The sequence below is a fragment of the Macrobrachium rosenbergii genome, chromosome 53 (assembly GCF_040412425.1).
Source record: "Macrobrachium rosenbergii isolate ZJJX-2024 chromosome 53, ASM4041242v1, whole genome shotgun sequence".
NCBI classification, from domain to species: Eukaryota; Metazoa; Arthropoda; class Malacostraca; order Decapoda; family Palaemonidae; genus Macrobrachium; species Macrobrachium rosenbergii.
This window is the reverse complement of record NC_089793.1, coordinates 52,317,366-52,330,440: the sequence shown is the minus strand read 5'-3', so window position 1 is coordinate 52,330,440 and position 13,075 is coordinate 52,317,366. Positions and strand designations below refer to the sequence as shown.

The window sequence follows — 13,075 nt, the reverse complement described above, 5'->3', positions numbered from 1 at the left end:
TTGTGTTTGTGTGTGTGTGTGTGTGGTGAATTCCTAAACCAGAGACACTAATAGGCACTAATCTGTTGTGTTACTGTACGACTGAACTAAACATCTCTGAATATAATCCAATCGTCCCATGAATTGCGCAGAAAAGAAAAAAAATTGCTTTGATCTTTTTCTTGGGAGAATTTAAGACGTTTTCTGATTAACACTATATTAACACTGTATGCAAATTCTTTGCTCTTTCATCTATTTATACTAAACATTTCCATGATATAACGTAATAAATGGTTGCATTATACTGTTGAAGACTAATAAATCATTATGGATGTTAATTTCAAGTGTTTCATTCAACAATTCCCAAGTTATAGCATTGAACGATGTCGTTATGTAAATGACCACAGATGACATACAATGAACCGAGTTTCTTCAATGACCTCCGTTGAGAAATGAGTGTCATTTCGGACTGTTAACTTTCACAAGCCTCCAGTTTGTGGTTTTAAAATCGGAAAACAATTTTGGAACAGCATCATTGCCTGTCAGCTCGATAAAAACACCAGTCTTTCAATATCCGGTGTTTTAGTATAGACTGACTGATTGATTATGAAATTTAGGTCTTGAAAAGTATTCTGGTCTTATTCTCTGTGCTACTTTTGTGTTCCTCATGAAGCTCTAGTTTTAAAATTCATTACCACTACCATTACATGTACATGATAATTATGCTTCCTGGTACAGAAAACGGGCTTATTCACTGTACAGGTGATTCTACTCTTTTTGCCTCGTTCCCATCTCCTGACTGCATGGGACTGTGGCTGCAGCAGAGTCTCTCATCAGAGATTCCCACACACACACACACACACCCACCACCCAGCTCTTTTCCTTGATAATGTTCCTTTAAATGAACGCAGCTCATTTCAAGTCCTGGGCGCCATTCCAGAGAGCATTTTTCACTTTTGGGAAAGCCATCTGCTGTTCCTTCTCCAGCTCTATTCAAACAATGGCTTCCAAGTTTTCTGAAGGCCCGTCTGTCCCGTCGGAGCGTTTTATTCTTTTGTTCTGACTCGCATCTTAAATTGTTGGATGAAGAATTGGGTTCTGTTATTTTTTTCAGAAAGGGGGCGGGTTACTGGGCCTTTGCGAATTCACGATTCATGTGTGTACATGAATCAGCAGGCCACCTTCTTCAACTTTAGTCAAGTTGCGGATCAGTGGCCTCCTATAATCGAGAGCATAACATTGCACACATTAACTGTCGAATAACAAATAAGGTGAAAAATATCATGAACAATGAGGGGAAAACTATTGCATCTGTGTTAGACCAGATGCTTTTTTGTATTTTTTTCAAATTGATTACGTTTCCGGTTGAGAGTATAGGCTTCACATGCAAATGTTCGTGAGTGTCTCTTGGCAAAGTTTCAGACGGAAATGGCTGCATTCATCTACGAATTGAACAGCTGCGTCTACCCAAAATAACTTTCGCAGAAAACGCGACGCTCCACAAGCACTTTAGGACGAGTGTGACAACCGGAAACTGCACAGTGTTGAACAGCAATCTCAACGTACATTGTGCATTAGTGAACAACTGCAAGACTGCCCAGGCCAGCAGTGACAATTACAGCACACGAAATGAGAAGCCGATGAATCTAGTTGACGTGACAACCCCATCAGAAAATTCGTTGCGTCTCAAACTTTTTAGCTGCCAAAGTGCTTCACTGCCCTCCCCAGGGCCTGCCCCGTTTCGTCACTTTGACTGTTAATGACCTCGTTCGATATCATATAAAATGGTGTCAGTGAGGCTTCACAAGGCAACGGCTAAATCCTCAGGAGATTATTATTATTATTATTATTATTATTATTATTATTATTATTATTATTATGATAAACTATAAACCCCCGGTGAGCTGTAGGCATCAACTAAGGTTCTTTGCAGCGTCCCCTCGTCCCCCTAGGTGCAACCCCTTGCATTCCTTTTACTGTGCCTCCGTTCATATTCTCCATTCCATCTCGCTCTCCACCCTCTCCGAACACTCGCTTCGTAGTGCGACTGCTCTGAGGTTTTCCTCTTGTGAAAAGGGGGAGTTGGAGGAGTTGGACAGCGAGATAAAAATAGATCCAGAAAATAAAGGAGACGAACTGAACTGAACCTAGAATTTAGGCCAGAGGCCAAGCGCTGGGACCTATAAAGTCATTCAGCGCTGTAAGGGGACACTGAGAGTAGGAGGGCCAGCTGAGAATTGGGTGGAGAGAGAGAGAGAGAGAGAGAGAGAGAGAGAGAGAGAGAGAGAGAGTCATCTCACATTCAGCCCCATAAAGTGCTGAAAGGGAAGCTGACAGTGAAAGGTCTGAAAGGTTAAGCAACAGGAGAAAAACCTCAAAGCACTTGAAGCACTATGAATCAATTGTTATAGGAGAGGGTGGCAAGTAAGCTGGAAGAAAGAGAATATGAAAGGAGGTACAGTAAAAGAAACGAAAGGGGTTGCAGCTAGCGCCCTTAGGAAGGCACGCTGCAAAAAACTTTAAGTAATGCCGACAGTGTAGGCCTACCGCGTGAGGTCCACTGACGGCTATACCCCCCCTACGGGGTTAAAGGAGAAGCTGTCTACAGATCTGAACGTGGAACCGGTAGAAATCTCAATAACCGGACTACGAAACAGCAGTTAGAGGTGCTGGACAGCAAGAATGAAGGAAAGAAAGAGGAATGGAGATAAAGTAAGCGGCCGGTCACAAGGGACACTGCAAACACACTTTAGTAACGTCAACAGTGCACCTCACGTGGTGCACTGGGGACTATCCCACTACAGGGATTTCCTGAGGAGTCGGAGCCTGTGATTTCCCGTTTTGTAAGTGACCAGCCTCTGCAGAACCTCGTCACTAGTCACCAACGGTTCCTAAAGCTGCATTAGATCGAGGAAGGCCAGAATGCCTCATCAACAATCAGTCGTCATCATTTCCCATAAATCATTTGTAACAGAACATACACCAGTGCTGGCACAAAACGACTGTCTAGAAGCTGACTGACTGTCCAAGCAAAGCATTGGCTCCTTGGAGGTGAATGATTCACCGTCTGTTCCAGCATTTTGGACGTAAATGATAAATTGGAAGCATGTCTGTCAGAACTGAGTTTTGATAATCAAGAGCGCCTGTCAAAGTTGGTTAAATGATGGCCACCCTTCTCAGAATGAGGGAATTTACACTCGGAAATACTGGCACTTATGGCTTGCACCATTACGTGAGTAAAGCACGACTATGTTTTTTTACTTTTTTTTTTCATCACGACAACTATATTCCGTACCCGAATTGTACCAGACCTTTTGCCTAAAAAAAAAAAAAAAAAAAACCGCTAATTGGCAAACGCACCCAGGTGGACTTCCACGATCCCACACTGAACACCAACGTTATTTTGCTCGCGTGGTTGGAGAGCAGATTTCTCTCTCTCTCTCTCTCTCTCTCTCTCTCTCTCTCTCTCTCTCTCTCTCTCTCTCTCTCGGGTATTCACGCGATGGAAGAAAATACTGGTACAATGACAGCATTAGTTCACTGCGCAACTGCTCTAAAGAAAAAGAACACAACGTCTGCATTTCTCCATTCCTCCCCACTGCCACATTGGTATGAGATTAGATCAGAACAGAATATAGAATTTAGGCCAAACGCCAAGCGCTGGGACTTGTGAGGTCATCCAGCGCTGAAACGGAAATTGACAGTTTTGCACTGTGAACCATTTGTTAGGTGAGGGTTGAGGAAAGTGAGATGGAAGAAAGCGAATAAGAACGGAGGTACAGTAAAAGGAACGAAAGGGGTTGCAGCTATGAGCCGAGGGGACGCTGCAAAGAACCTTAGGTAATGCCTACGGTGCACCGCACGAGTTGCACTGCCGGCACTACATTACCTATACGGGGAACCCGATCTTCAGAGCATGAGTGTCTCTTGTACAACGTCGCAACGTTTATAATAAATATTGTAAGGTTAGTTCTTTAAATGGCACGCAGTCGATTTATTCAAATTTCGGACTTTTTGCTTGATAAAAACTGCAGCACCAAATCTTGTTCAGTTGTGATTACAAATGGCTGTTTCAGGGCTGTAACGCACTGGCCATACAGCGACCGCCGACCTGAAGCTGGATAATGAACGGCTAAAAGAATTCACGAATGGAAATTATAATAATTCTGGTTCGCGACAAAACCAGGAACAATCAACGAAGTACCAGGTTTGGAAATGGGATAAAGACCACTGGAATGGCTCAGAAACCATGGTGATGAGAGAGAGAGAGAGAGAGAGAGAGAGAGAGAGAGAGAGAGAGAGAGAGAGAGAGAGAGAGAGTATCATCTCACATTCAACCCCATAAAGGGGAAATCTGATGCTGTGATATTAATGGGAAAATGACAATATCTTAAAGCAAATCTTTTAACCCCATACATAATGCAATGTTCCATGCATAATTGAGACAGTTCAACAGTTGGCATGTTCCATACCTAACTGACAACAGTTGGCAAGAAAATAATTCAATATACTTCATAACCTACCAAAGTGTGACACACAGTTCTACTCGAGGGTATGATATACCTACAGTATATTGCCTAGGGTGGATTGAGACTGGTGTTAATTACGAGTAAGGCTATACCTACAATACCCCCCTCGCAGGCTATGGCTCTGGGCTTACTGTAGGTGTGGTTTAGGTCATCCGTGTGGTCGACACTCGACAAATTATTATTAAAAAAAACGACATCTTCGCGCGGCCATCAGCATGAGTTGACCCTGGACTTTGACAAAGGTGGATACATTTACAGGCTTAATACCGGGTAACCTCAGGATATGCCATGTTAATGTGGATACCAGTGCCCCCACAGACTTCATTACTGACGTTATGCAATCTCTGCCTTGAAATAACACCGTGGGGCCAAAATATCTCCGAAAAAATCTTCGATACCTGACCAAGGGCAGGCCTGTCCCCTTGCTTGGGACGGAAACTGCCCGAAGGTCCCCTATATATTCTTTAGTTTCTAAAGACGCTTAACACTAATAATTACCGTGAATCAAATGACGATCCAGTCGCGGTCTCCCCTCTCCCCTGACGAACAAAAACACAATCTATAATAGTGAATAACAAAGTGGCAATGGCTACTCTTCACCGGCTCCTCTCCCGAAGCCATTTGTAAACAACCTGATTGGAGCGAGTTGCCACTCGTGAGTTTTATTCTCGTCATTTCATTCATTAACCTTTTTTGTATCATTACTTGGGGGGCGAGAGAGTGTGCATTGAATTAAAAATACCCTCAAGTTTCAGCTCAGTGTGTTTTATACGTTTCTTGTGGTTAATTTTATTATAGAAGCGTTCTAATGGTTCATGCAATGCCTGCTGGCAACTTCCGGTAGTACCAAACAGTGGCTCTCTCAGTCAAGAATAGACGTGATTGAAACTATCTATCATTCGATAAGTTTGTGTTTACGATAAATAAACGCGTAAACAGGTAAATAAATAAACAAATAAACACCTGCTACGCACAAAACGTGGGCTAAATATCGTCACCCAGCCATAACAATGACGTCATAACGTCTCTCATCCCTGCGACCTGGAGTCACAGGTATTTTGAATCTTGGAGCTGCCATAGATAAACCAACTGAGAACTCAAGTGGACCATTTCATGCGGTTCATTTGGTAGTTTTGGGTCGTGGAAAATCCTTCGATACAGTTTTACAATGTCAGGGTCCACACAGGAGCCTGTTTTGTATATAAAAAAAAAAATTCAGTACATTGAATTCTTCCGGCAAACTTTCAGTTTTGACTTATGATTGATTTATGAGTGAGGAGCACTTTCGGCCATTCAGCACTCAAGACTGAAAAGACGGAGTTTGTAAAGAAATCCGGAAAATAAAGGATATGAAATAAGAGGAACTCAAGGTGGGGCTGGACAGAACCCCACAGTTGCAAGAAGAAGATATGAGCTGGTAATGGAGGTAGAGTAAAAGGCTAGAAAGTGGGTGCAGCTGGTAGGGGCCAAATGGACGCTGCAAACGTCTTTTAGTAATGCCTACAGTGTACCACGTGAGATGCACTGACGGCAGTGAACACCTGCGGGGCTTCCAGTTTTAAGGCTGAGGTCTAAAATTAAATTTATTTGGCACGTTCAAATTGGCAGTCTCGCATAATTCAGTGGTGGCTGTTGTACCTGAAAAGGGCGAACTTTTTCATTTACGTAATTGTGCTTAATTTTACGTATAATTATACCACTTTATATTAAACGAAAATCTAGCCGTGTATTAAGATCAATGCACAGCAACGGGAATACTCTCATTTACATACAGTACCTCTGGTCTTATGGCTTCTGAACACGAATCCAACACCTATGAAAACCACTGCATTGTCAGGCACTACAGTACTAGATAAAGCTTCGTAAGCAATATTTACAGGGCTGTGGCTGTTAAAATGCTGTTCTGTAATGCTGTAAAAATCCTATTCGAAAATGTTAAACATGCCGTTCGAGAATGGGGTTAAAAGATGCTGTTCGAAAATGCTGTTAGAATGCGAAAAAATCCTGTTAAAATGCTGTTCGAAAGCGCTGTTAAATGCTGTTCAGATGAAGTATAAAAAAAAAGTAGTTGGAACAGTGAGAGAGAGAGAGTTTTCTGTACAGCCTATAATGCTGTATGAAACTTTCACCCACGGCCCATGAAACTCTTAGCCTCGACCCTAAAAACTCAGCCACGGTCCGGTGGTGGCCTCAGCCATGGCCCATGAAACTCTTAGCCTTAGCCCTTGAAACTCAGCCACGGTCCGGAGGTGGCCTGTGTTGTTGGCACCTATAACGATGCCAGACGCACGATCATGTCCAACTTTAACCTTAAATCAAATGAAACCTACTGAGGCTAGAGGGCTGCAATTTGGTATGTTTGATGATTGGAGGGTGGATGATCAACATACCAATTTATAGCCCTCTAGCCTCAGTAGTTTTTAAGCCTCAATGACTGACGAAGTCGTTTTATCTCAGACTCGTTTCTGCTTTTGTTCGATATCTCTGTCTGAAACAGGACTGTGTGAGTGTGTGTGTGTGTGTTTGGGTCTTTCCTATACTAAGGAAAAGTGGGCCACCCCACTTCATGGCAACTAGCGTCAAGCCATGTCTGTGAGTTGCGATTGGCCATAGTGAAAATCTTTGTGTTTTGGTTTGTGGATAAACTTCGTATATTTATCTTTCCGTGGGTGGTTTAATCACGCCACCAAACTACTAACATAGTGGGGGTCATGCTTTAGAAAAAATCATTCATGTCTTCTCTGAACATTGTTTTCTTAGATATTTTGCATTGTTATTTGCTGTTCATGTATTCATTCTTTTATATCAGTTCTTTCTACTATAAACACAAACCTCTGCTTTTTGTTAGTCTCATATTTTTCATTTTCTCTTAATTTCCTGTGCAACGAATTGTTGTTTATTCTCTTTTTCTCACTCCCTCATTTGCCGTGTTTCCCATCTGTGGTCATCCTTTAAGCCCGCTTCATCCACTGGCCCCTGCCTTGCCTCTGAACTCCCCTCCACCCTTCCCCACCCGCCCCCTTTTCTCGTTGAAATGCGTTTAACTGCCATAGTACTGTAACTCGACCATAATTACCCATAAATGTGTTACTGTATAATGGACACCTTTCCACTACACTAATTGATGTAGCAAAAGTTCCAGTCTCAAAGTTCACCTAAACTGCAACGAAGCCCACAATGGGTGGAATCGTTCAGACCAATGCCAGTGTGAAAGCTGATTCAAGGGGAACAAACACTTGAGAAAAACCGCTTAATATTAATGCATAAACACCATGAGAATCCAAAAACACAAATACCCTTAGGTATTATAAACAGAAACACACTTACACTATTAATGAAAGAAAACAACACACTTGTGCTGAGAGGGGCGCCCAGAGAGCAGGAGAGGATAGTCTAACGAATTGCACTCTAAATTAATTTCTATAAATAAGGACATTTTTAACGCCGTGATCTCCTCAACACATCAGTCTCCACGTCCGGAGATAATCCCAAGGCATGTAGGGGTCAAGGGGTGCCCACAAGACCCCTGGTCCCATATCAAGCTGATGACCTCAACCGGTAAAGTAGGTAGCCTACCTTACCAGGCATCGGCCAGGTCCCCAGGCAGTCACTGACTGGGCCAGAGTCGAAGCTGAGTAAAAGTCGTAACTCCTCAAACGCATAGCAACACACAAACATATAAATGTACACATTCCGATTTTATACTGAACAAGAAGCTACCATTTTCCATCGTATTTTGGTACCCTCACATTGAAAATCTGACAAACATTCATTCAACTCTGAATGTTCGTGTGCAGGGCAATGTTATTTATTTTTTTATGGCGTACAAAAATTTACGAAAGCTCCGCGCCATTCGACACGCATCTCCAGATATTACAACCTTAGGCTGTCGTCAATCATTGTTTGAAGCCTTCAGTAACTATACAATGTACTATATTTACTGATTACCAGTTTCATTAAAGGGTGCTGACTTTATCATGCACCGCATATCGGCTTCATATTTTGAATACGAGCTATTTCGAGTGACAAAGGGGATACATGTGATACAAGCGGAGATCTCTTCAGTTCTGAAAATCGACCAGTGAGGACTGGTGTGATTGAGAGAGAGAGAGAGAGAGAGAGAGAGAGAACCAGATTTGAAAGGGTTACAACTAAGCGAAGAACAAACAAGACTTAAATGTTCCCTAGCCGTTTTTCGTGTCTTGAACTCGTATGAACACGCAGTGCCCATTACCCCTAAACGCGATCTTATTTTAATGATTAAGTCCTACGGTCAAGTTAAATCGTCACATTTATTTTGCACTTACGTAAGCAATAATATTAATGTCTCTCTGCTTGATACAACTCTCTCTCTCTCTCTCTCTAATAAAATAAGGTTACGTTTATCCAAAGTTTCAACCAGTGATGGGTGAGTGCATAAGATCATTTATGATGTGTTTCGGACAAGTCAGGACTAGTAAATTTTTACATACAATACATATACAATGAGTGCATACTTTATTTTATACATACTGTATTTTAACTCAACATGATGCGCACGTGTACGGCACACATAACGGGTGTATGTATGTGCATCAGCAGAGACTGAGACACTATGGACAAGAAAACCTCTGACACAAAATGGCTGGGCAGTTTGTAAGATTCTATCTTGTAATCTGTTAAAATCTTTCAGTTTGGTGGTATTTCCACTCGAGAAAGGCTTATCTGATGTTTAAATCAATGAACGTGAAAAAATATGAAACATACAAGAAGTTAGAGAGAGAGAGAGAGAGAGAGAGAGAGAGAGAGAGAGAGAGAGAGAGAGAGAGAGAGAGAGAGAGAGAGAGAGAGAGAGAATTTATTTTAGCGGGCAGCCGAGATTGAGGGGCCGTTATAGAGAGTGCAGAACCTCCACTAGACCACTTGCACGAGTTTAGTTCAAATTAAAGTGAAATCACTGTGTCCAAGTTGTGGATAGATTTTATAGTTTCATCTTTTATTGTTATTTTAATTATACCATTAAGAAGCCGAAAGGACGCGACTTGTGTGAACATAATATATAACAATTACCATATAACTTTCACCTAGGATGCTTTTCTCGGCCACAGTGAAAGTCTATTTTGGCGTTTCAAAGTTATTAAAATTTGTCACATATTATCAATTACCCCTCCCCTGGGGGGTAGATGAATTACTTGGTCCTCGAAAGTTGAGAGATTATCGTCCCAAAATTCCTGAGGCTGAGGGAAGTCACAACCCAAGAATTAAGGGCAGGCTTATCAGTTTCATTGCACACCTTTATATACCTTCTTTGATTCCCATAACATGTCATGGATTGCTGTATCCTAACTTAATCTAGCATTTGCCAACTCATTATGTCTGCTAACTCCTCTCTTTCCATAAATACGTATAGTAGGCCTATGCATTGCATGCTTTTTTTACGGAACTGAAGTGATCAGGTTGAATGGTGATCCATCTTCCAGTGTGTGAAAGTTTCCAACGCCTGATATTCCTGTTCCTTTTTTTATATGCTTTATTGATGAACGAAGCTTGTACAGTGGGCAATGACGTCTTTGGAAGAACCTCTTCAATCAGCTCATTATTAAGCATCCCGAGACATACTGTCACTGACTACCAGAGAATTATTACACCCAGACTGACATGCGTCAATGAATAGCAAAACCATCAGTTCAGCCTGTGTGGATGTAGCCCAGTCTTGTATCCTGACCTGTATGTCTGCTTCTGAGTCAAAGTTAAAGGATAAATGAAATGCCTTGTGAACTTTAAACTAACACCTTACTCATTAACTGAAAGTTAACATATCAGAAATGGTAGTTGTATTCAAAGTAAACCAAAATGAATCGCTTAAATGGGAGTTCATACATCAATGGTACTCAAATTGCTCAAAATTGTAACAAAGTTTAAATAAGAGTATTCACTGCTTCTGAGTCCATGCGCGCGCACACACACACACACACACACACACACACACACACACACACACACACACACACAGCACTCATCTAAAAAGCTGAATAATTAAGAAGTCAGTCATTTCGACCTTTGAAGGGAAGGAGGCCAGTTGCAACATCAGTGCTGAATACAGAACTGCCTTGAGAGATTCATATTAACGCAAAATCTTAACACACAACAATGTAATCAGTTCCCAAAAAGAGATTAAAAAGAAATCACAGAAGTATAAACATAATGGTTAGAGTTGTTGTCTCCATTTCAAGGCGCTCGACTGAATTCAAATGTCCCCTCGGCTTGAAATGCGGATGGCCTGAAAGAATGCTCTTATTTGTACTTTGCAAACCTGGTAGGTAACGAATGGTCTTCTTCCTTTTAAGAGAGAATAATATAAATGAACGCTGCAACTGCTTCTGCAGTCACTATTATAGGTCACGACAGTTTACCTACTGTAGACATGTCAGAGTCAGTCTTCTGAGAACCAGCACGAAATCGCAGCAATGAGAGGGGCTCGGTGGTACCCCCCTCCAGTTAGTCACGGTAGAAGTAGTATGAAAAAGTTACTGTTTGTGATATTCAAAATGCCTCTGGACTGTCGAGAGAGACGCTCAGAGCTCTCTGACTGGCATTGCCCACTCAAGTAATAACATAGCATAACGTCTCGGGCCTCACGAGAATAGCACATTGCTTCTAAAATACCTCCATCGCTACAGAAAGAAAAACAAACTCTCTCAGGAAACATCCTGGTGTTGATTCCAACCATCCGTGATTTGACAGGCAAGACCCTCTACTCATTCAGGTATTCTTCATAGGATCTTGTGACTGGGAGGTTTACATACATATTGTCGCTGTTCTGCGCCCTGTCTGTGACATTTTCATAAAAGGTCTCTCTACCCTTTGGCGTCCACTGCGGGTAATCATATAACTCGCTGTCCCCTGTGGGGCTTCGCTGGTTCGTCCCCAGGGCCCGGTTGCCCCTGAAGATGTTTGATGTGCTCCCCCCAACGTCCCACAGAACCCCAGGATTGTCATAGAGAGCGTTCTCTGTCTCCCTGTAGGTGGCATTGGGCGTTTCGTAGTTATTTGGCATTTCTAGATGTGTGTCCTCCACGGTTTCTTGACCTAAAAACAATGAATGACATTAGAGCAGAAAATGCAGCCCCATTTCCAGCGTGTATCTCCAATAATTCGCAGAGAGGACAAGTGCCAAAAAAAAAAAACACATGACTTTTGTAAAATTTTAACATTCTAGAGGACAAAGCGATAAGTACCTGAATGTTAACGACTGGGCACTGCTGATAAATTTCCTTAAAACCTTGTAACCGAAATGTACTTGCAATTTTTGTCTTCCTGCTCAACCAAAAGGTTACCTTACCTCTTGAGCTCCTGGTGTTTTGCTTCTGAAGGAGAATACAGACAGCCAGAGACAGCGTCGCCGCAAGAAAGAGGATGGCCACGGCTCCCGTCGCAAAAGTTGCAGTTTTCCAGGTCAGGTCTTTGTGATGAAATGGATAAATGAGATGGAATTAGGGCGGAATGGGAGGCAGCTGGTAGTTGGAAGGTGAAGTGCAGCTGATTGCATGCTGTTACGTTCTGTGTGATAGTCCTTTCTGTTGTTTGAAAAGAGATGTTGATTACATATCAAAAGACTCACCACGCAGGCTTCCACGTTCATTTGTTGAAGGCTTTACTGAAGCAAAATATGATTGCTTCAGCCGTACAGTACAAGGCTTAATTCATTTAGAAACTTTGCATTTTTACTAATATAAGCATTCACTGCACACCAGAGACAGGCTCAAATTTATGAAATGCATTAGGGGAAAGGGATCGATTGTTACAGAGGCGTGTCAGCTATCGCACTGGCGTCCAGTCATCCAATCCTGAACTTTCAAATGTTTGTGGGCATATGCGAAAAAGTGCAAAATCAACATTGAATGTCATCATTTTGAAATTTCGTCAAGGGCTCTTACTCCTCAACACTTGGCAATCCTCGAGTCTGTTCTTATGACAGAAGTAGTCCAACTGCCTCCACCTCTCGTCTGGACACGGTAGGACCTTTCTCCTGACACTTTGTGCATATATACTATTTTGTTATTGTTTTTAGGATGTTATTTTTTAATATTTTCATGTGTGTGGATATTTTTACAGCCTCGACAATGAGGCTGGGCTTGAAATGTCAGCAATAAAACGATGTAAATGCCTGATATATCTTCTTCGAGTTTCTTTTGATTATATATATATGTGTGTGTGTGTGTGAGTGTTTGTATATACGTGCATACACACACACATATATATGTATATATATATATATATATATATATATATATATATATATATATATATATATATATATATATGAATGTCTTTTCCTGTAATACTACAGTGTAATATGAAAATAAGAAGGCCCATAAAACACTATTTAAACGTTGAAACCATATATTTCAGGGCACTTGTTTCTGTGCCCCTGTTCACTGGTAGAATATGGACAGGTGGAAAGTTACAATGGTATATATACAAAAACATGAGGGTGTGGCCTTAGGCCTCCGATGTTAAGGAGGTGGCGTTTCTTAAGAAGGAGGAGATTGACCAAATTCCCTAGTGGTTTTTGGCCTCATTAGCTC

General features: G+C 41.8%; 1 protein-coding gene across 3 annotated transcripts in view; it reads right to left on the bottom strand.

The window, feature by feature from the left end:
* Nucleotides 1-10,261: 10,261 nt before the first annotated feature.
* Nucleotides 10,262-13,075, bottom strand: part of LOC136834469 (uncharacterized) — a 17,341-nt gene continuing 14,527 nt past the window's right edge. For 2 of the 3 annotated variants that reach the window (XR_010851821.1, XM_067097076.1), the window contains exons 4-5: nucleotides 11,830-11,949; nucleotides 10,262-11,576 (exon numbers count right to left, since the gene is read on the bottom strand). Coding sequence is in view for 2 of the 3 variants with exons in the window: in XM_067097076.1 (XP_066953177.1) it covers nucleotides 11,242-11,576; nucleotides 11,830-11,949 (455 nt within the window). In the remaining variant the exon portion in view is untranslated. Of the gene's footprint in view, nucleotides 11,577-11,725; nucleotides 11,950-13,075 lie in introns of all 3 variants that reach the window. The other variant, XM_067097077.1, reaches the window with a different exon arrangement.